General features: G+C 50.1%; 7 protein-coding genes across 7 annotated transcripts; 3 read left to right on the top strand and 4 right to left on the bottom strand.

Moving 5' to 3' along the window:
* Positions 1-1,417: 1,417 nt before the first annotated feature.
* On the top strand, positions 1,418-3,138 carry N7496_002164 (uncharacterized protein; the record flags this gene model as incomplete). The annotated part of the gene is made up of 3 exons (XM_056695095.1): positions 1,418-1,757; positions 1,822-1,940; positions 1,999-3,138. 3 exons carry the CDS (start codon positions 1,418-1,420, stop codon positions 3,136-3,138), a joined length of 1,599 nt encoding a protein of 532 aa, XP_056557307.1.
* A 592-nt stretch (positions 3,139-3,730) lies between these two features.
* Positions 3,731-8,975, bottom strand: N7496_002163 (DNA topoisomerase 2; the record flags this gene model as incomplete). The annotated part of the gene is made up of 3 exons (XM_056695094.1): positions 3,731-8,440; positions 8,505-8,828; positions 8,889-8,975. 3 exons carry the CDS (start codon positions 8,973-8,975, stop codon positions 3,731-3,733), a joined length of 5,121 nt encoding a protein of 1,706 aa, XP_056557306.1.
* A 2,648-nt stretch (positions 8,976-11,623) lies between these two features.
* On the top strand, positions 11,624-14,563 carry N7496_002162 (putative GTPase activating protein (Evi5); the record flags this gene model as incomplete). The annotated part of the gene is made up of 4 exons (XM_056695093.1): positions 11,624-12,010; positions 12,102-12,712; positions 12,768-13,124; positions 13,198-14,563. The coding sequence occupies 4 exons, from the start codon at positions 11,624-11,626 to the stop codon at positions 14,561-14,563; spliced, it is 2,721 nt and encodes a 906-aa protein (XP_056557305.1).
* A 315-nt stretch (positions 14,564-14,878) lies between these two features.
* On the bottom strand, positions 14,879-16,296 carry N7496_002161 (NAD(P)-dependent alcohol dehydrogenase; the record flags this gene model as incomplete). The annotated part of the gene is made up of 7 exons (XM_056695092.1): positions 14,879-15,115; positions 15,169-15,709; positions 15,785-15,914; positions 15,970-15,992; positions 16,045-16,052; positions 16,116-16,244; positions 16,291-16,296. 7 exons carry the CDS (start codon positions 16,294-16,296, stop codon positions 14,879-14,881), a joined length of 1,074 nt encoding a protein of 357 aa, XP_056557304.1.
* Positions 16,297-16,766: 470 nt separating this feature from the next.
* Positions 16,767-17,957, bottom strand: N7496_002160 (zinc-binding alcohol dehydrogenase family protein; the record flags this gene model as incomplete). Its single annotated transcript, XM_056695091.1, has 3 exons — positions 16,767-17,301; positions 17,354-17,615; positions 17,684-17,957. The coding sequence occupies 3 exons, from the start codon at positions 17,955-17,957 to the stop codon at positions 16,767-16,769; spliced, it is 1,071 nt and encodes a 356-aa protein (XP_056557303.1).
* Positions 17,958-18,757: 800 nt separating this feature from the next.
* N7496_002159 (uncharacterized protein) lies at positions 18,758-18,976 on the bottom strand (the record flags this gene model as incomplete). Its single annotated transcript, XM_056695090.1, has 1 exon — positions 18,758-18,976. The coding sequence occupies one exon, from the start codon at positions 18,974-18,976 to the stop codon at positions 18,758-18,760; it is 219 nt and encodes a 72-aa protein (XP_056557302.1).
* Positions 18,977-20,945: 1,969 nt separating this feature from the next.
* Positions 20,946-22,747, top strand: N7496_002158 (uncharacterized protein; the record flags this gene model as incomplete). Its single annotated transcript, XM_056695089.1, has 6 exons — positions 20,946-20,994; positions 21,050-21,064; positions 21,138-21,630; positions 21,700-21,820; positions 21,873-22,479; positions 22,548-22,747. 6 exons carry the CDS (start codon positions 20,946-20,948, stop codon positions 22,745-22,747), a joined length of 1,485 nt encoding a protein of 494 aa, XP_056557301.1.
* Positions 22,748-22,830: the final 83 nt, after the last annotated feature.

Below are 22,830 nucleotides of genomic sequence, written 5' to 3'. Positions count from 1 at the left end.
TGAAAAGGACTCGCCCACAGGTGTATGTCGGTTCCCGTTATACAAGGAAGAAGTTGGTCCTGCAGCTTTCCGTGGGTCTCAGGCCTCTTTGATGCCCGGATCGACGCTTTTGAAGACATTCGGGGTTTGATTGGTGCTGTGACAGCCATCTTAATTGTCTGATGGATCCACCAGTCCACTTGGTATCTAGTCAACCAGTCAGCCAGTCTGTATAGCATCAAGAGCTAGTCCTGAGGATGATTCCAGTATAGTAAAGCTTTCATCGTGAAGATCAACTTCCTGTTTGTTGAATTAGAGCAGTCAGCCAGACGGTGTCGATAGTAGGATGGATCTCTTTACTATACCGCTAATACTACAGACTACTGCAACTGCCTGTTTGCATGCATCGATATCCCGGAGGAAGCGGTGGCCAGCTTCACCTCCACAACGCACAGCATCTCCACATGGTTCCAAACGGAGTCCTTAGAGGCAGCAGACAGCCCATTGGACTCTTCCGCCTTTGGCCTTGCAGGTCGTGGGGTACCCACAGCGGTGGTGCATCCGGTAAGGCCTCGAAGCTTAGAAACATGGGTTTCATACTGAGTGACCTGGGGTGCTTCTTTGCCCAGTTACTTGCTCTTCTGGTTTCTTTCCTTGGGAGTATCAATGGCGGTCATCGGTGACAACATGCACACAGCATGGCGGTCAGTCCAGATTGAAGATCTCCTGAGAACGGGCCTCAGTTGACGAGACTCGTCCGACTCCAGTGACCTCGTGATGATGATGGAGGAGAGGAGAAGTTGAAGTCATCCCCGAGGAAGCCACGATGGGAGACTCGCTGTTTCCTGATTTACACCGCTACACGCTCCTTCCTTATCCAGAAGATCTCTTTAGTTAATATTTTGTTTTTGAGGCTCTTCTTATTCCTCTTAATATCTTCTTTATTCCGTATTCTCCTGCCTCTAGTCCCTATGGTTCTCCCTATACCACTATCACTCCTAAATATCAAAACACATCACGTCGCGGGCTGTATACAAGCTCAAACAGACAAACATAAAACTGTAATCACCCTATTCGACTTGGTAAAACAGATATACACGCAGAATCAGCACAGGGTGGAACAAACCTCTCAACAAAGCCGACTGTCTTGCTTGATGCTTCAGAATCCTCCCCCATTGAGAGTGGATATCCAGGTCTCGCTTCTGAAGTCTTCTGGAAAACGCCTCTTGTTCCACACGAGGATTGCTTTTCTGCCGACTCTACGAATTCTTACTTCTACTTGTTCTTTTCCCCTCTTCTTCTCGATACTTTCCCCCAACCCGACTACCCTCTGCCTTCTGTTTCCTTGTGACCCTTTCTCTGCATCTACCAACTCTTCGAATACTTCCCTTCTCATTACTCCCATTTTAAAACCTCCAAGACTCGTTGCCACTTATTCATGGGCTCCATTCGAGATTTGCTCAACCCGCTCCCTGAGGTGACTCAAGGCCGCTTGGGCGTCATCATGCCGGCCTCACGATCAGCAACCACGAGCCCTCCCTATTCCGAGCGCCCAAGAAAACCAAAGGTAGCCAAGGATGGTGCCGTCTTTCGTCCCGGTCCAGTTCAAGGACAGGTTCGATATCCTCCTCATGAGGAACGGACCAAGTTTCTGGAAGAGGAGCATAAGAATGCCGATTTAAAACCCTACGGCAACATTGCGGATTTCCCACGCCATATCCCATACCAGAGCGACAAGAAAACCTTCCGCGAAAGGACTGGTCGGGATAGCTTCCATTGTGAGTTCATCTTGAAACTGGCCCTTGTGGATTAACTCGGATACTGACACGTCACTATCTACAGTGTTCCAGTACACCTTCCAGAGGAAGGACGTCGACTCGGAGCCGTGGACAGTGACTTGGGACTACAATATCGGACTGGTTCGCACCACTCATCTGTTCAAGTGCCTCGGCTACTCCAAGGTATGTTCTCTGCTTGTACATATTAAACACGAGGCATATACTAACGTCGTGACGATAGACAACCCCCGGAAAGGTGCTTAATAACAACAACGGTCTACGCGAAATCAGTCACAGCATCACTGGAGGAGCACTTGCAGCTCAAGGTAAGATCCACGAGATGTCCAACTCATTCTTTAATGTGAATACTAATCCTGGTCCACTCTTTTCAGGCTATTGGATGCCCTTCGAAGCCGCCAAAGGTATTGCCGCTACCTTTTGCTGGGATATCCGCTTCCTTCTCACACCCCTCTTCGGCCTCGACTTCCCCGAGATGTGTATCCCCCCCACAAACCGAATCAGCTTTGGTCGAATGGTAATCGATCCCTCCATTGTCAATGAAGCTGCCGAAACCGCCCGTCGCTATCGCCTCCTCGAGCCCCGGGCCTACGACGAGATGTCTACTACCTCTTTCCATTCCCAACCAACGGGGAAGCAGGTAGACTATTCTTCCCAAGATATGCGAGCTCCCCAGCTGCAGCAGTCCAAGTACGCTAGACGCAGCTACGCGGATAGTATCAGCAGTGCTCGAGGCTCATCCTCCGAGCCTTACTGTGGTTCCCCGCAGAGTCCCACGCACAGAGGCTTCCTCCCTATCAACAGACCTCCCAGCTCGCACCCCGTATCTCGTACGCCGTACGACTTTCTCACTGAGGCCTCCGAGCGCCGGAAGAGAGTCATGACCACTGCAGCTGAGGCAAGTGACTCGGAGACAGAGTTTTCCTCAACCTCGCGGCTGGATGTTCGCTCTAAGCCCATCGTCCCGATTCGCTGGGGAAGCGAGCGCGCCTCTGCTGACGGGGACTCGGAACCCGATGAATCAGAGCTGACATCTTCGGATGATGAGTCCCTGTCCGAAGATGAAGGGGATGAGGAATACCGCGAACCAAGACGTCTGTCAAGCAGTGACCTTGCCCGTGGAAAGGCCGGGCTTAAGAAGAATCCCTCCCGCTCTGTTAAGGCCAAGCATGGCCATGAAGGTGGTCGTCCTGCCCGTTTTGCCAAGGAAGTTAAGGCTGCCCATGCTTTGCTTCATATGCATATGCAACGGGCTTCGTCCAAGGATGAAGATGGTGATGAGATCATGGAGGAGGCTACGTTTGGTCCTCTATTGGGAAGGATCGGTTCCGCTGACAAGAAAAGACGACGTGCTTCCCTGTGATAAGAACTGATTATGTCCCAAGTTGAGTAGGAGCTGTGTTTTGCATCGAGATGGGTGTTTGGTTAGACTGGACGGCGTTGATGGGTGAAGGGAATGAGTTTCTGGAGTTTGGCGCTGGACTGTGTGGATTTGTAGATTGTATTTTGTGGTGGTTTTTGTTCTAGCCATTGTTTGAATCTCATGTCATTTGTCTTTGATGAAGACAGTCGTAGTCCTTGATCTAGGTTTGGTGATGATATTGAGGTAGGCTCCTTTGGATTATAGCTGATCCCAAGGAAAGTACAACTACCATAGAAGGAAGCTACGGCTCAAAAGAGTGACATCCAAACCATCATCTTCCAATGGTGTACGCGAGATTGAATAGAAAGAGGCTAAACTATTTCCCAGATTACAAGCTTCTGATTGAAATAAAAGAAAGATTCAAATTCGCATCTTGCAAAAACTGATCGGCTCTGCCTGACCAACACAAAAAAGATGTAGACTAAAAACACAGGGGGATAAAGAAATCCGAATCCAAGAAAATACGAAAGAAAGGCGAATATCAAATCCCTCTAAGGGAAACAATGCACCGCGACACCCGATGAGGTGTCATCTAGTCACTCTCATCCTCCTCAAAATCATCAGCCGATTCCTCCTCATCGCTATCTTCCTCAATCACATAGCTCTTCTTGGTCGCCGCAGCGGTACGACGAGAGGGACGGATGGCGGCCGCACGTCGAGGAGCGGGCTCGTCATCCGAGATGTCCATTTTGCCCGCTGGGGAATCGAGAATGTCGTTGGCCATGGCGTCGATGTCGTCCTCGGAGAAGTCGTCATCTGCGGCCTTCTTGGAGGCCTTGCTGGTCTTGGCCAACTTAGAGGCATATCCCTTTGCAGCGGGAGAAAGGGTAGGCGCGGCGTCCTTCTTTGGGCGACCACGAGCCTTGGGAGCAGCAGCAGCAGCAGCCTTCTTAGGGGCAGCCTTGGTCTTCGGCGCGGGCTTGGCAGGTGTCTCATCCTCCTCTTCCTCATCGTCATCGTCCTCAATCCTCGAGACATCCTTGGGCTTGACCTGAATTGAGCGACGCGGAGAGTTCTGCGGCACGAGCTTGCTGTAGTCGGTCTCGTCTGGATCAAACTCGTTGACCTTGGACTTGCTCGGAGCCATGAGGCTGGCACTGCTGCCGGCACGAGAGCGCTCCGAGATCAAAGGTTTAGCGTTCGAATCATCGCCGCCAATACCCTTGACCATCTGACTCACGTCGCCCAGCATGTCATCCCCATTGTCGCTGTCAGAGTCACTAATTGCGGTGTACTTGACAGGCTTGCGAGCGCGACCAGTCGGGGCTGCCTGCTTGGATGACGCCCGCGCGATCTCAAGGAAGTCATCATCGGAATCGTCAGCAGGCTTTGCCTTCGGCTTGGGTCCGCGCTTGGCTGCCGGCTTCGCCTTTGGAGCAGGTTCCTCGTCGTCAAGATCCATAGGATCGGCGGCAGGTTGGACTGACGCACGGGAAGACCCAGTTACAGGGACTTCCTCAAGATCGAAGTCATCGTCCTCTGTCTTAGGCGCGGGCTTGGGCTTTGGTTTTGCCGCGGTACTTGCCGCAGTACGGCTCTTCTTAGGCAGAATTTCCATATCAAAGTCGTCATCAGAACCACCAGCTCCGTCACCGCTTGGTGTAGGCTCCTTGGACGCTGTCTTGTTGAGGAAGTTAGCCAGGCTGTTGACCGGCTGTTCTTTCTTCTTGGCTGCAGCCGTCTTCTTTGCCTTTGGTGCCGCAAAGTCTGCATCATCAGGGTCATCTCCAGTAGCAGCCTTGCGCTTACGTGCGGCAGCGGCGCCACGACCTCCACCGGTCATGAGCTTAGACGAAGCCCGGCGGCCCATGTTCTGCGCCTTGCGCAGACGACGCTCCTCATCCTCAAGCTGGAAGCGCCACTCGTTGATGAACTCCTCGAGGTCCTTCTTCCAGATATCCTCCTTGGACAACTTGATCAGAGCATCAATATCTATCTCGACGTCACCAATCTGGCGACGGAGTCTCTCGACACGCTCCTGGGTGAGCGACCACATGGGCATGCCGAGAAGGTAATCGTACGAGCTGGAAAGCACTTCGACATCCTTGTCGCCGACCTCCTCGGTGTCTTCCATCGCAGGTTCGTCCTCGCCCAATTTGGCAGCGTCGGCAATCTTGGCGATCGGCTTGAAGCCCTTCTCCTTCAGCTCGAGGACCAAGACGGACTTCTTCTTCTTGGAAATGACCAGAGTGCCCTCAATGATCATCATGATGAAGCGAGCTTGGTTGCTCAGCTTCTCGAGATCCTTCTGGAGCTCGGAGAGCTGGTGCTGCTTGCGTCGCTCGTAGTACTTGAGGCGCACGGCGAAGAACTCCTTGAGAATGTCATCGACGGTAGCGTACTTTGTGATGCGGCCCTCAGGATCAAAGGCAACCAAGTTACTGGTTGCGATTGTCTTGGAAAGCTTGAACTTCTCCTCCAAGCCCTCCGAGGTGGTGGCCTTCATGTTCTTCTCATCAAGCTGGATTACGAAATGGACCTTGCTGTGAGTGTTGTAGTCCTTGTAGTCCTTGATAAAAGAAGGCACCTTCTCGGCCTTGATGATATCCTCCAACTTGTCCTTGAAGTCCTGAGTCCAGGTACGGATGGGCAACTCGGTGATCTCAACCTCCTTGTCACCAGTCTCCTTGATGATACCGCTGAACTTGAAGCGATCACCGCCCAGGTCCACCACCTCACCAGTGAATCCACGGAACCATGGTTGCATTGGAACAGTATCCTGGCCATCCATCAGGCGGTTCAAGTTCGCCACAATGTCCTCCGGGTTGTAATTGGGGATAGAAGAACTCCAACCAGTTCCGATACCATCAGCACCGTTGATCAAAATCATAGGCACGACGGGCATGTAAGTTTCGGGCTCAATCTTCTTGCCATCATCCTCATTGTAGGCCAGAAGCGGGTCGTCGGCTTGATGGAAAACCCTTCGGGCAAAGGGTGACAGCCGAGTGTAAATGTAACGAGCACTGGCACAGTCACCACCACCTTGGAGTCGACTACCAAAGTTACCACTGGGTTCCAGAGTGTTGATGTTGTTTGAACCGACGAAAGTCTGAGCCAGGCCGACAATAGTCTGCTGGAGCGAGGTATCACCATGCTGGTAGGCGGTCATTCCAGAAACAAGACCTGCCAACTCGACGACCTTCATATCTTTCTTCAGGTTACGGCGGAAACAAGTATACAAGACCTTGCGCTGACCAGGCTTCAAACCATCGACTACGGATGGGATAGATCGCTGGTTGTCAGCCATGCTGAACAGAATCAACTCCTTGTTGATGAAGTCCGTGTAGGAGATCTTCGCCATGGAGTGATCAAGGTAGGTGCCGGGCTTGAATTGGCGCAGCCACTCCTTTCGTTCGTCAGCCTTCTTCTTCGAGAAAGCAAGCTCGATAAGGGCGGCCTCGTGGTCCTGCATGGTATGGAACTCCTTCAAGTGGCGATCGAGATCGCGGAAGTAAATCTGGGCATCTTCCGTGGAACTGGTTCCCAGACCCTTGTAGTACTTGTGGTCCCATCCTCGCTCATCCTTGTGTTCTTCCTTCCACGCCTCATATTCAGGCATAGTGAAGAAGGACCGCGATTTGGACGGGTTCTTGGGGTCACCCTTCCAGACCTTGATGATAGGAGTGATGAACTCAATCAAGAACTCGGGGATCTTCAGCAAGCTGGGGAACTGTGCCTGGAGGAAATTGATGAGCAGACCCTTGATGTGACTACCGTCATGATCCTGATCAGTCATGATCATGAGGTGACCATATCGGAGACCCTTCGTTTCAGTGTACTCCTTCTTGTGTTGCAGTCCGATGAAGTTCTTGATGTTCTGAATCTCCTGGTTCTTGGAAATTTGATCGAACGAAGCATCACGGACGTTGAGCAGCTTTCCACGGAGAGGGAAAACACCGAAAAGATCGGGACCAACGACCGCACGGCCAGCCATAGCCAAACCCTTGGCGGAGTCACCCTCAGTGAGGATCAGGGTGCAGTGATGGCCCTCACGGGTACCGGCCTTGTTAGCTTCGACCAGCTTGGGGTTGTTCATACGCGTGCGACGACCGCCATCACCTTTCTTCAGGATCTGGTCTGCCTTTTGGGCGGCAAAGTGCAGGATATTAGACATTACATCAGTCTTGAGGACTTTCTTGTAGAAGTCTTCCTCAAGAACACACTTGCTACCAAACTGACTAGTTTTGGTAGTCAACTGCTCCTTCGTCTGCGAGTTGAAAGCCGGGTTGACAATAAGAGCATTCACAAAGATGAAGATGTGGTTTCGAATCTGAGCCGGCTTCAGAGTAGCACCAGTCTTGTTCTTCTTCTTCACCTGTTCGGCCAAGCGATTACAAATCTGGTCGGCAATGTAGTTGACGTGAGTACCACCGGATGTGGTGGCGATGGAGTTGACGAACGAGACCTGCTGGAAAGCACCATCCGAAACAGCAAAACCAATCTCCCAACGAGGATCGGGGCTACAGGTGATGATCTCATCCTTGGGAGCGGGGCCTTCATCGCCACGCTCCTTGCGGATAGCCTTGGTGTACATCTCCATGTATTTGCGGAAATTGCGAATGGGAACACGAGTACCATTCAGCTTGACAGCAACGCCAGCTGTACCCGCCAAGTCGTAGATTCGGCGCTTCACGAGGGCCTCAAAATCATCGTCAATGCCCTCCATACCGAACCTGGCAAAATCAGGCTTGAACGTGACCTTGGTGTAGTCATCGCCCTTGGCCTCGGTGATCTTTGCCTTGCCCATCTTGGTCATGTTTTCCGTCCAGGTCTGTTTGTACTTCTTCTTCTGGCGCGAATCCTGGGTCTCAATGGAGAACTCGGTGGAGAAAACGTTGCAAAGCTTGGCACCGAAACCGTTACGACCACCAGTCACCTTCTGCTGGGCATCATCATAGTTGGACGAGGTCAAAAGGTGGCCGAAGATGAGTTCGGGAACGTAGATTTGCTCCTTGGAGTGGATTTCAATGGGGATACCACGTCCGTTGTTCCAGACGCTGATTTCACCCTGCTCACGGCTGATTGTCACTCGGATTTCGTTCATGTTCTTGTCGTTCTGCTTATTATCGGCGGCGTTGACAACGATCTCATCGAAGATCTTGTACAGACCGGGAACGTAGGACACAGGGCGGAACTCCATGGACTCTGATTCGGAGTTGTAAACCCACATGTGTTGAGTCGTACGTTCGACCGAGCCAATGTATGTATCGGGACGTTTGGTAATGTGTTCGAGTTGTGTAAGCTAGCAAATCCATCATAATTAGCAAATGAAACCTCACGGCAGAATACTATCGCGCGAAACTCACTTTCTGGTACTTCTCTGACGCGCTGCCTTTCTCCTTGGGGGGCTCGGAGGTGCCATCTCCCCCAAAGGACTCGTTTTCCACATCAGCTAGAGGCTTCGAGCCGGCCCTCTTGGGAGCAGCGGCCTTCTTCGCCTTGGGAGGAGTCTGGGAGAGCAGGGAGTCGGCATCGTCATCGGACATGTGAGCGTCGGACATTTCGTCTTCGGTATCAGCCTTGGCCTTCTTCTTGGCCGCAGCCGTCTTGGCTTTGGGCTTCACTGTAGTCGCCTTCTTGGCTGCGGGTTTGGCTGCGGCCTTCTTAGGAGCTGGCTTGGCCTTGGTTTTCTGGCGAAGCGACGAAGTCAGTGACATGCACTGAAGAGTCGTGCGATGAGTTGGACTGACCGGGGCAGGCTTTTCGGGCTCAAACTCTGAGTTATCATCATCACTGATGTTAAAGATGGAGTCATCGTCAATGATTGAGTCGTCCATGGTGAGATCGAGGGTCGAGGGAGTGGCGCTGAAAAACCGAGAAGATCGGATTCAGGCCTGCAAACGAGGGAATGGCCGGGTCAATAAAGCCCAGGAAGTCAGGAAGAAGATGAAAGAATGTCGGGAATGGATTAGAAAGCCAGCATGGCGGTGCTGGGAGGGATTGGTGAAGGAGGGGACGAGTTCTTTGATTCTTTGTTTTGCATGAAACGCGACTGCCAGCGCTACTCAGGCGGTGACCGATGTGGCCACTCGGATCATCATTCTTCCTCACCGCCTGCCCCGCTGATGATCGAAATAGGCAATTTCTAAACAAACCATTAAGCAAGCGCGTCACTGGCAATCAACGAACCATTAGAGAATTAAACCACGCTTGTATCATGATCCTTACCGCAGCCGTCACAGTAGAAGTAGATGTGAGCCTCAGGCAATTATGATATTAGCAGATTAAAATATCGACGGAAGAATGCCGATACTTTGAAACGTCGTTCTGCCAGAGTAATTTGGAAGTGACGACAAAGAGATAGAAAGCGGGGATCTGACTCGAGTGACGAAGTCAATGAAAATCGTGCATTGTTAGATAAAATTAGAACCGCGTCAACTCACCCCTCGCTTTCTTTGAGCGCAGTAAGCGTCTGTCAATGCACAGCTCTTCGGTTCTTCGCCGATCAAGGCCTACACTGCTCTTGAGCTCATCTTTGTCCGACTACTAATGCCCGTTAATTCTCTTGAATGTTGGTTAGATATTACGAGGATTCCACGCCGGAGAGATCGTACCAGATGGTAATGGAGAAGATGAGAACTGAGTTATCGCGCTTATTAAGCATAGTTAATGTTGAATGGAAAGCAGGCGCTTTTCTAAGGAGCTCATCTACTCTGTGGTCTGTTCACCTGCCTGGTTAAGGCTGTATCTACAGGTACCATTCATGAAGTCACTCGTAGATGGATTTATAAATTGCGCGCTTAAAACCCAGACACAACTCACCACATCGAGCATAGGGATCTCAGGATTTAATTTCCAGACAATTGTGTCCGCACTTACCTACGTACCTAAGACTCAAGAGGGTATCTCGCATTTTAAGGCCATCCAGGTACAGATATATTGCCACGAAAAGTAGGCGCATAATGGCGCGCGGCAGGCGATGAGACCCTATCTCTAACCCTTGCATCCCCTTTGCCCCGCTAATTACAAGCGACCGTGACACCGCGATGATTTGATGAGAGGTGAGTCATAAATGCCCCCTCGGCGTGGAAACTCTGGAGAGAGTAAAAGAGTTGGGAAGGCCTTTAGTTGTGAGCTATGTAGGTATATAGAATGGGGAACGGGACCTATGTAAAGATGTAGCTGTACAAGTATGGAAGAATAGACTAGTGTCCGTCACTGAAAATCCTCTGTCCTCTTGACGTGACCCTAGGAATAATTCGGACAGTCAACTAGCAAGACCCATTTTTGAGACAACCTCTGACGCTTCGGAGGTTATACCCGGTGACGGACCGCATGGGCCAACGGAGAGATCCACCGAGACAGGACCGACCTCGAGAGACGGGGAGTTGTGTAGTGATGGTGGCAGGGAGTTTGGCTATTGCACCCTTGGTCTTTACAATTAATGGAATATTCATAGTGCTAATTTGTCGTGCACAATAGAGAGGGACTTGCACTCCTTGATAGGCCGTCTGCGCCAAAGATGAAACTTGGCTGTCAAGGGGGTATGTAACGATGTTTCACAGCTGCCCCTCGATGGTTGACCAATGATTGGTAGGTTCCTCACCACTTGACCAATAAAAAGGAAGATAGATTACCCAAGTAGATCATGTGGTATTCAGAATACCATACATACCCTTATCCCGTCCAGGACCCCTCCAATCAGAAGAATCAGAGTAATTTGGCTGTGGTACCTGCAGGAGATTTTACTCTCCAAGTGGAAGCCCTTACGACGGGAGTATTACCGAGTCTATTAAGGAAGTAAACGGTCTCATCTATCCCCTACAAGAGTGAACTCCTGGAGAGAGAGAGGTAATAAAACACGAACCCGCCGATGTCATCATAGTCCTACGGTTCTCCGTTACTCCGGACTTCTCCCATGGAACGGTGATCGGAGGGTCGCGAGGCGCGTAGGAACTAAATAGGGGACTCACCTTCATGATAAGGCCAACAATACAAATCCTCTTCTCCTTTCTGATGTAAAATGCCAAGATCACAAAAGGACTAGTCCTTCAATATTAAAAATGATTATCACTTATTCATAGTGCCCGTCAGACAGTCGGTGTATGAGCGATCGACGGGGGGCCGAGACTCCTGGAGGGGAAACACTAAAGGGGCTAGCGAAATAGTGTGGATATTCCACTTCCTCTCCCTTTTTCTTTCTCGCCAGCCTTTCGCCCTTTCCCCTGCCTGTTGCGACAAGAAAAAGCATAATTGCGATCCTTGATGGTGCTGGATCACCTCCAGGTGCGTTGCGTTCCTGGGTTCCCCTCGTCGCCACTGCGCCGAAGCTGATCTCTTTTGCCTCCTCTCTCAGAGATGAAGCTGGTCTTGCATATCTTTTGAACTTCTCGTTGCACGTCTTCCCCACAGAGTCTGATTTACCCTCGGTCACATCCTCGATCATACCTCCCTAAAGGGAAGTCCCTGTCCACTTGCAGCAGCAATGGATAGCTTCGAACCCGCATCGCCGGGCATGCCCCATGCCCCTAACCATGATTCCATGGTGACAGTCTCCCTGTCCGATATCCAGTCCAATTCAGAGCACACCCAACCGGACTGGCGTACTCTCGACATCCCTCCGACCCCCGTCCTGGCGACCCATGAGTCGGAAGCCATCAAGAGCAAGACCGAGTCCTTTGGCCCCATGGTGCTCCTCGATGCCGCAAGATACACCCCCACCCCCGTGGACGAGCCCCCAACCCCAACTTCAGCGGAACCAAGACATGCGAACGCCGCGCAAACAGGAGAAGAGGCCGATAATGAGGTGGTGGATTGGGAGAATCTAGATCGAACGGAGGAAAGAGAGCCACGCGGAGAGGGATCGGACGATGTAGGTTGACAGGCCAGACCCATTCCCCCCTCGTGGACCGTGCGGTGCAACCCGTGGAATGTGAGATTGACACTTTCGCTCGTGAATCTAGTCAACCGCTCTACTGCTCGCTCGTCTGGAGCAAGAGAATAATGCGCTCGCTACTAACCCCAAATCGGGCCTGTCCAATGCCCCCCGCATCCAGCGACACCAGCGACAATCCCGTTCACAATCTCTCGTTCAGATTAAGAAATTGATCAATGAGCCTACGCGATCGGAGCTGCGCTACTCGCAGCTCCAACCACCTCCGATGACCGAGCTAGAGTTCTGGGCTGCCTTGGTGGCAGATTACCCGCAGACGGCCCAGCGACTGCCTACTCTGACTTCTAATAAGATCCAACAGGGTGTTCCTCCACCGCTTAGAGGAGTGGTGTGGCCTAGTCTGGCGGGCGCTCGTGATCCAACACTGATTGAAGAGTTCCAGCGATTGTCTGGTGAAAGCAGCCCATATGACGGTCTGATTGGCAAGGATATCGGTCGCAGTTTTCCTAATGTGGAGATGTTCCGTGATCCCAACGGCGAGGGCCAGCAAATGCTGGCTCGAGTGTTGAGATGCTTCAGCTTGTATGATGCCAAGATTGGCTACTGTCAGGGTCTGGGCTTTGTTGTTGGCCCGTTGTTGATGCACATGTCCGATGCAGAGGCCTTCTGTGTGCTTGTTCGGTAATATCTCCAGCGAAAGAAGCCCTTGAGATTGAATACTGACTGCAATGATCAGATTGATGGAGCATTATAACCTTCGGACCTGCTATCTTCCGGATCTGTCAGGCCTTCACCTTCATGTCTACCAATTCCAAAACCTCCTGGCACGACATCGCCCCGAACTGTTCCAGCACCTGGAGCTGTTGAATGTCGAGCCGGTGTATGTTTCGCAGTGGTTCTTGTCTTTCTTTGCAGTGGCTTGTCCGTTGCCAATGCTTCTTCGAATTTACGATGTCATATTCCTGGAGGGTGCTTGTGAAACTCTGATGCGCGTGGCATTGTCTCTGATGCAGCGCAATGAGAAACGCATCTTGGCCTGTACTGAGTTTGAGGACGTCATGCAGTTACTGCTGTCTCGCAGTTTGTGGGATACGTGAGTCTATCCTTATCGATATCGATACCCCGCTACGTCATCTCGTGATAACACAACTGACAAACTTCTCCAGATACGCGTTCAACGCAGATGATCTCGTCAATGACTTTGTTTCTCTCACCTCTCTCGTCACCAACGAAAGTCTCCAGGCCCTTGAAGTCAGCTACAACCAGTCCCAGGGCGTACCTACTGGAATCTCATTCCCACAGATGCAAGCTGCAGCATCTCGGTTCCTCGGTCGACTTTGGGCAGGCTCCAATTCTCACAACTCTGTCAAGTCCCTCAACCCAAACGCCAGCCCTTCGCGTCCACACAGCACTATTCGTCGCTCTACCTCCAAACAGAGCTTGACCTCCACACTGAACTCTGTGGAGTCGACATCTGACGCGAGCACCGCTCCCACTGAGCTGTCAGCGGCGATAAACAGTGATCAGAAGTCACGCAAATCCAACATGTCAACTCACCATAAAGACCGCGATCTCCACACACAGATCGAGGATCTGTTGATGGCATTGAGTGACCTCCAACGTCAACAAGCGGATTTGACGCGGGAACTCCAGCAGGAACGCGAGGAACGCGAAGAAGACCACTCGGTGGCAAAGGAAATGCTCAAATACGTCCAAGAGCAGCCAGCCGAATCACAACCCGAGGAATTGGTCTCGAAAGCGCGAGCTCGCTTTGCAGCCAGCGAAACCAAGCCTGGTTCAATCTCACAAACCAAACACCAGCTTCACGACGATATGACCCGGTGGAAGGAAATGCACGAGGTGGAAGCAAGCCGTTGTCTAGACCTGACACGCCGGATGGACGATTTTGAGAAGGAGAACACGTCACTCAAAGAGCAATTGCGCGAAGCTCGCAGCCGAATTCAAGACGGATACCGTGACCGGCAACGACTCGAGCGACTTAACAAGGAACTCCGTGCACTCAAAATGCCCGAATCATCAACCCCACCCGAGCCTGGCGCCATGTCCGCAGATTCCGAGACGGCCTCTCCCACCGGGGGCCTCCGTGAACTGAGACTGGTTCGGACCAACTCGCACAAGACCCCGACCTTCAACAAGCGTTCAAGTAGCTTGGGTCTTCAGAACGTGCTGGCTACCGAGAACCAAAAACCTGCTGCCGAAGATACTCTCCTACTCGAATTGGTCAACGCCAAGACTGCCGAAGCCGTCGCCAAGCAGGAGCTTGAGGAGGTCAAGGGGAAACTGGAGTCATTGCGAAAGATGATCAGTAAACCCCATTCCCAGTCTGGTGCGAATCTCGAAAATCGCCATTCCTTCTTTGGTCATTCACCGTCTCAAGCAAGCATCTCGAAGTCCACAACCGAGCCTGTCAAAACGCCTGGAACTTCCAGTAACGTCGGCGCTGGCGGTGGTGGTTTCTTCAGTGGATGGGGACGACGAGCTCCGCCCACAAACAATGAGTCCCCGTCATGAGTGTGGCATGAGATGTTAACTCCTGTGATTTTACGACCCCCGCCTGAATTTCGTCAACTGCCTGTGATGTGAAATTCATCTTGCTACATTTCGTGTCGATATTATTTTGAGCCGAAGGTTTCTTCTTTTCTGTCCGTTCTTAGCTTGTACATAGATGATATCCCCCTCTCGACACCGAGGAGAGAATTGCACGTACTGCCTTTTTAATGTGAGGCTGACATTTATTTCAAGCTTGATAATATTCATTCTTGTGTAATAATTGGGGCTAATCTCATACGCTGCTGAGTGATGGTAAAACAGTCATACGCAAAGTGATCATGATAAAACACCTTCAATGATAACCTTAATAACACTCTCCTTCCCTTGCCGAACCAACTCAAAGGCCTCTTCAGCTTCCTCAAACTTGAACCGATTGGTGATCAACCGCTTGACATCGATCTTGCCACTCGCAATCAAATCAACCGCAGTCGGGTAACAGCCTGCCGTGTATCGGATGGACCCCCTGACATGGATATCCCTGATACAAACAGTCGTAATTGGAAAATCAACATTCTGCATCGAAATTAGCACGCATCTCCCAGTATTTAATGAATCATCCAACTCACTTCACGACCCATGCCGGCCTGTACATAAGTTCCACCCTTCCGCACCAAATGTATACCAGTCTGTATACAAGCCTGAGCCCCCGTAGCTTCAAGAACCACATCCGGACCCTCGCCCAGATCAAACGTTTCCTTCATGATCTTAGCCACCTCTTCACTCCAGACACTATCATCCACACCTTCAGGCTTGGCAGGGGGCACGAAGACATCATCCGCGCCAAAAGTCCGGGCAAACTCTGCTCGTGATCGACTAATATCCACTCCAATCACCTTCTTCGCTGCGTACGCTTTGCTAACAGCTTGACAGAGTAATCCGATAGGTCCGCAGCCAAACACGACAATGGTCTGGTTGGGCTTTACTTCGCCTACTTTGGTGATTTGGACCGCGACGGCGACGGGTTCCACGAGCGCGCCTTCTTCAAGGTTCATATGCGCTGGGAGTGGGTAGCAATAGTCTGCCTGGGTGAGGTAGAATTTGGAGAGCGTGCCATCGTGAGGGGGCGTCGCTGCGAAGACGGTGTCCGGGCAGAGATTGTAGGAGCCGCTGCGGCAGTGGTTGCAGCTTGGTCTTGTTAGCTTTGGGGGGGTTTTTTTGGAAGGATTGGATGGTGTGACACACTGTCTGCATGGGATACCTGGTTCGATGGCGACTCGGTCGCCTGGTTTGAGGTTTTTCACGGCCGAGCCTACTTCGGTGACGGTGCCGGAGCTTTCGTGGCCGAGGACGATGGGGGAGTTTAGGATGAAATCTGTGGGAAAGGTTGAGATCTGGTTCTGAGGGGTGTTGTGTGATGCTGTGCTTACCTCCTATGCGGCCCTTTTGCCAACTGATGGTCAGGTTAGCTTTATGAATATCGAGAAACATGAGAGAGAACATACTAGTGGACCTAGTTGTTACACTCATGTTAGTTCGATTTGATAAATGCAGACGGCTCAATCTGAAAACTAACATCGCTGCCACAGATACCAGTCTGCGCTACTTGAACAATCACATCCCAAGGATCCTTGAGCCTGGGAGCAGCGCGATCCTCGATAGCTACGTCCTTGACGGCACGCAGCACAAATGAACGGTTCATTTCCTGTTTTTGTTTAGTATGGGACTTGGACCTGGAGTTCTGAACATACACCCATTCTGTTTCGATACGATGCTGCTTTTGATAATAAAATGATCGCTCTTTGTCCTTTACTCAAGATAAATCGTGTAGAAGTTAAGATTCATCTCGAGCTTCTCTTGTACTTTCATCAGATGCCCCGCTGCGTATGTACTCCGCGGCCGGACTGGGTCGTCCGTTGCACGGAGACCCCACCCCGTTGACTGTCGCAGATCGGACTGGAGAGCTCTTGATTGCTCGTGCACTATACAGATATTCGAAGCTCTAATGCCGACTGAGAGATAAGACAAATGAAAATTTAAGAAGAGGCCTCGACCAGAGGTGTTTTGGCACTTGGCGCTTAGTATTAAGCTTCGAGAGACAGTATTAAATCATCCAAATATGGCCTCTGTCCTAAGAAGCAGCCATAACAAAGCTATCCTGAAGTAAATGGGACTTGAATCGAAAGAACAGCAGTATTTGGGGACTCTGTTAACTCCCAAAAAAACCTCATGCTTGCGAGTACACAATCTTCCGGCCTCTGGGCGGCTGCGTCCGTATCTCTTGAAGACTATCTAGAAGTTTTACTAGACCTCCATCGCGTATCTCAACCGGATGTGGCTGAATTCGCCTGGTCTGAACCAGGCGCTCGGCGATCAAAACCCATTTCTTAGCGAATGCCTCCATTGCAGGATCGGCGGGAAACTCTGCCACCCCGGGGAATTCGAATCTTTCACCAAACATCGTATACCCTAGAGCTGTGGTAGCCACTGCACTCTCTTCCGGTCTTGCTCTCTTAAAAGATTCAGGAACCGGGACCTTAATTGAGTGATAGTGACCGCCTGTGGATGCGAGAATTTTGCTGCAATGAAAACCCGATTCTTCCGTCCCAATGCAATCCACGATATGCGTGATTGCCAAGCCGACGGCCTCTATTTGCTCGATAAAGTCTGACTGATGATACTCAAACCATTTCTCTGCACCGCGAGACTGAACGAGCTCGCTGTTTGCGGCAGAGCAGGTAGCGAAGACGCGGCATCCGGACCTAGAAGCGACTTGTTGAGCCATCTGCCATCAATGTTGACATGAGATCTTACAATTTAGCCGCCTGGATAGCTATAGTTCCCGTGGCAGAGCTGCCTCCATATACTAGCAGAGTCGGGCCCGAATTGGCTGGGATATCAGGCGATGGCAAGGGGAGCTTCATTACGGGGTAGAGAACCTGGCCGACCGTTGCCAACCCGACACCCAGCGAAGCAGCCTCTTCAAAGCTCAAGAATTCAGGTTTATGCATTGTGGCATGTTCCTTTCCAGTGATGATATCTGAGAATGCGCCGTCTTCTGGTTCGACCGAGTTTCCTGTTGGACAATGCCTCAGCAAATAAGGTTGACTTTTAGCAAAAAGGAAGGCTGAAGACATGACATACCTCCATGGGAGCCACCGAAGACAACATCTCCCGGCTTGAACCGAGTCACATTGTCCCCTACCTCTCGTACGATTCCTGACCAGTCGCAACCGATGATGGGCCCCATACCTGCCAGAGAGTCAATGTGATGGTTATCGGTAGGATTGAGAGCGAATGCTTTGGTCTCTGCGATCAAGTAGTCTGCTCGGAGACGTGGGTAAGGAAGGCCCGATCGGATCTCTGCGAGTCCGGGCCTAATGACTTGAATCCCTGTTCGGGTCTGAGATGGAGACATCTTAGTAAGTGTTCACAATTGGGTTCAGAGGGTAACTGGGCTGCCGCTAATCGTGAGGCTGTTATGGAGAGCTTATAGACCCATGTGTCCGATGGGAGCTCCCCGCATTTTGATCGACTATTATTAAGTCATTAGAAATCGCCACTTCGCTGACAAACAAGACCAGTAAGATGCTGTGAAATCAATTTAAGGCAGCTGGCAAAATCTCGACGTGATTGGAGGGTCTGAAAACAAAGTAGCTCAGCCTGATTGGGGCCAAATGACCAAGGGAGTGGGGAATAGCAGCGACAGCCTTATGGCAAGAGACGGTCGGAAAGACTAGAACATACGGATAGCCTATTCTCGACTTGCCTATCCAGGCTATTGCTTATTCGTATGGGGCGTAGACTACTGTTGGAAAGTTGGGGGTTTATGATCGAGTGATAAAAGAACTAGACATGCAGGAATAAAGCTTCTGCTTCTCCTTATTCGCCGCAGCTCACCAATCTGGCAAGGCAAATAATAAAACGGTATAGATAGACTAAATAGAATGACAATCTAACAGAGAAATCAATAAGACCAAAGCATCAAGCAAGAGTTGACAATTCATCCAATCAGGAAACGCACCAAAATCCGTCAGCAGTTCCCCCACTATAGTATATACCGCTATGTAATGCACGTAGTGAGAAGAATACTATTAAAGAGAGTGTAAACTTTGTGAATTGCGGCGCTCGCATGAAGAATATGTTATAGATGTTTGCAATACTTCTTCCATACGAGACTTCAGTGAGTGCAGTCTCATCTCCATAGGTGTCCCTCTTCTACTTCTGGTCAGGAGGAGTAAGACCCCTCTTCTGGTCCGGAGGAGTAAGACCGTCTTCGAATGCCTCGCGCTTCAAGTTCAAGTTAGGGAGATAGACATGGGCGACTGGCTCATCGGCGCGGCGAGCCAGATCAGCGTTAGGAAATGCTGCGGACTGGACAGAGAGGATGTTCAGGCCGACGCTGGCGAGGCTGAGCAGGGGAATGGTAGACCGCATTGTTGGATTTTCGCGGTGAGTGGAGGCCTTCGTTGTGTGAGGTAAAGAGGTATATTGTTGTTGAGATGTTGTTAATGCTCGTCATGGCATTAAGAATTATAGGTTTCGCGATCTGAAGGAGTCAAGGCCAGCTTTACCTTCTTACTTTGAACACCTTTCTCTTCGATCCTACTGAGGAGAAGTGGCATATGGCATCATCTGCTAGACAAATTCGTAGATAATTTAAAGATCAGTTTTACCTTAATTCTTACCTTTTACTACAGTGCCCACTAAATACTTATTCACTCCACTTCCCGCCGCTACCGAAAGATCGTAACATATACATATTGAAACGCCCGAATGTCTAGTAAATTGCATTTTCCGGGTTTTCATTACCCCTATTTGACGGAACAGCTAAGGTATAAGAGGTTAGCTCGACGAGTGGAGTGAATAATTGTTTAGTGGGCACTATACCTTCCTCTTTAGTTCCTACATGTAGGAGGGGTTTTATCAGCGAACCTTCTCAGACTTCATTGACTAGCTAGCTAGCGAGCAAGAATGTTAAAGCGGGACATAGTTATTATTCTATTTGAGTAGTTGTATTTTAAGCGGCCTAGTATTATTTATAGAGCTACGAACTGCTATACCCATGTTCTTCAGTTAGGACTAAAGAGGAAGGAGTAAGAAGTACGAAATAAGGTAAAGCTGACCTTTACAATATCTACTAATTATCTAGCGGGTGATACTCTATATGCACTACAACCAAACCATACGCCACTCCTCTTCTTTGAGTAGTGATATTCGACCAGAGGAGGGGAAAATCTGAGTTGGCACTTATCCCACGAGGGATGACCAGTGTTGCAATAGTGCTTTTCTTTTCGCTTCAAGCGGAATTGGCGCATCCCTAGTTTCCCTTAGGAGCTTGCGGATTATAGATCCTTAATTCCTTTTCGCAGCCCATCCGAGGACGGAGTTGTCAGTGCAGATATGGCCGCGCACGTTGATTAAGATGCGAATCGAGGATGCCGGCATATCTCCGCGCCGTGAGTAGAAATGAGCTGACGTCGCGGGTGTTCAGAATGTCCGTTATCATAAGGATGATCTCGATTCAAAGGTCGAGTAGTGGACTTGGCTGCACCTGTCTGATCCGGACATTGAGATTGAGCACTATTCTGAATTAACTTTTTAGGTAATGTTAAAGACAGATATAGGCGAAGGCTACATTAATATTCTATTTCTTCTTCTTTAGTCATCTAAGGAAGAGATACTATTATATATTTACTTTACTTGTCTATTTGAGGATATTTGGGCACCCCGGAGTCGGCTTCTAGGGGCAATGGTCGCAGTTGGACTATGCAATGTTTTCGCCGTCATCAAGATGGGGTTTATGGACACATTTGACAGGGGGTCGGATGAAAACACTATTTCTTTAGATCTGGAAAGACCCCCGAAGGGCGGGCGAAGAGTAGCGAGCGGTTGAACTAGGCTTTGTCTCCTCGAATCTGACCCTGGGGAACAAATCTCAGTGACCGCATTTCAGGTCCTAGAATTGTCCAGTTAGAGTACTTGGACGACTTGAGGGAAAATATGCTGTTAGCAGATCTCAAGTTTGGAGGTAGCACATTTTTCTAGTATGAGCCATAGCAATTTTGGTCTGGTCTGTAGACCACCATTTATATTTGGAATTCTGAGTGGCAATGACGTGTCCAATTCCAATGTATGATTGACTTCTATTGTCTTTTCGCTGTCGTATTCAACTCCTCATCTATTGAAGGGTCAACTGGGTGGTTCTTTTGAAAAGGTGGACGAGAATGCGGGGTAACTTCCCCAAACAGGCAATTTTCATTGCGTGCGGGGGTGAATCCCTCCGCATTCTTACCTTCAAAGGAAAGCAACGCCGCCGCCGCCTTCGACCCATCCTACTGTGAAATCACCAGCTACCCAATATGAGGATCTTTTGAGCGATTTCAGCACTTAGCGAACACTGAAAATGTCCTCGGGCTCCTCATTTGCCAAAGCTCCTTGCATGAACTGCCGAAGTAAGGAATATCCTAACCATAAGGTGAAAAGCTTTGCTAATTAAACCTGGGATAGCGAGCCACCAGAAATGTAAGTCTCATCTTCCAGTATTTTCCCCACAACAATATTTTTCATGCTTATACATCGCCCACTTCGCTGGCAGGTGATAAGCGAAAGCCGGTTTGCAAGCGCTGCGAGAAGAAGGGACTTGATTGCAAGCCCGTGCAGAGGAAAGCATTATTTCGACATGGATCCACGGCCAATCTGGATGCAAGCTTCTCCGGGGGTCAGATATGGGTGAATAGCAAGCCCAAAAATTGGAGACCAACCAAGAAAACATCAAAAGCTCCTCCCCCTACCCCTACCGCACCACCCTGGGTCGCTGGTGATTCCCAGGGAAATGCCAGTACTGCTGGAGCATATATCTCTGAGAATCAGGCTGTGATCGATGCCTTGTCTCCTCTTGAGACATATGTAACCGGAACCCATCAAAATGAAAGCGAAGAAAACTCACAAGAGACTGATCAGTTCCACGACTCGGATCGCGACCATGGCGACTCGCCCAGAACCCCAGGGCTGGATTTAACATCGAGTGCGACGCCACAAACAAGCGTTCACGACATAAATTTTTCTCCTGGTTGTGACTCTGCGGCCAGGTATCAGGAGTTGGAGATACCGCTTCGTCATTTAAGATATTCTGATTATCAAACTTTGACGGGAACCAGTACTGCGTCCACTCTTGATACAAACTCTCCTTCTTCAAGCAATGGCCTGGCAACAGAATCGAGTGGAGTTGTACAAGAATCTTGCCTTCTACGATATTTTATTGACGAGTTATCGCCTTGGGTAAGAGCCAATCTTGTGTGAGTGTGTGGCGATGGAAGTAACATGACTTTAGTTTGACCATTGTGATGAGCGTCGACATTTCCAACTAGTAGTCCCTCGTCGAGCACAGCATTGTGCAACTCTTCGGAACGCTGTATTCGCCGTATCAGCTCGCCATCTTTGTCGCCTACCACAGTACAAAACCCCCAATGGGATTGTGTACCAAGGGCAATTGCTTCCTAATTTGGAGAAATCTAGCGCACTCGAGTACATGCTCAAGTGCATACCAGATCTCGTTGAGTTCCCCAATATCCATGACCCCATGCACCAAGAGAACCTTATGGCAGCTACAGTAATCTTACGGCAATATGAAGAAATGGAAGAAGACATGGAAGAGAGTGAAGTACAGTCTGCACAACGCGGAGCCGTGAACTTTCTTGCCATTACTCATACGATTATTGACTCTATGAGCGCATCTCCGCTTGATTCCTCCCTTGCCACAGCCACATACTGGATCACTGTTCGACAAGAGATCTACTTTGCTTTGACACGAGAAGCTGTTCCTCATATACGCTTTGATGCCGACCGCTGGCTCAATGTTTCGATAGCGAACACGATGATTATGTTTTCTGGACAAGTTGCTACATGGCGCTGGGGAAATAAATCAGCAGAGGAATGGAGTGAGTGTGACTACTATCGAACAGACCTACAAATCCTGCTCTGAGGTGCTGACTCGAAACCGCTTTAGCCCAACTCAAATCCCAAGAGCATCAGCTGCTCCGCGATTCTTTGGGGGAACTGAAACCGACCCTTGACCTAAAGGCAGAAAGAACAAAGGGTCACATATTTCCAACTGTGTGGTACAATTTCGATCTTCAAGTGACTGCCGTCCAACACTTTCTGTTTGCGCAAATGATTTTGACTGCAGAAAACCCTCATCTCGAGTAAGTCTCCATCGAATTCTTGAGCGATGCAAGCTAAACGGTACCGACACGAAGTGGAGCGAATCGGGCCACACATCGAAAAGCAGA

This window comes from Penicillium cataractarum (assembly GCF_028827025.1).
Source record: "Penicillium cataractarum strain IBT 29864 chromosome Unknown utg000002l, whole genome shotgun sequence".
Taxonomy (NCBI): Eukaryota; Fungi; Ascomycota; class Eurotiomycetes; order Eurotiales; family Aspergillaceae; genus Penicillium; species Penicillium cataractarum.
Note: the sequence above shows the minus strand (reverse complement) of the source record. Positions and strands in the feature narration are given on the sequence as shown.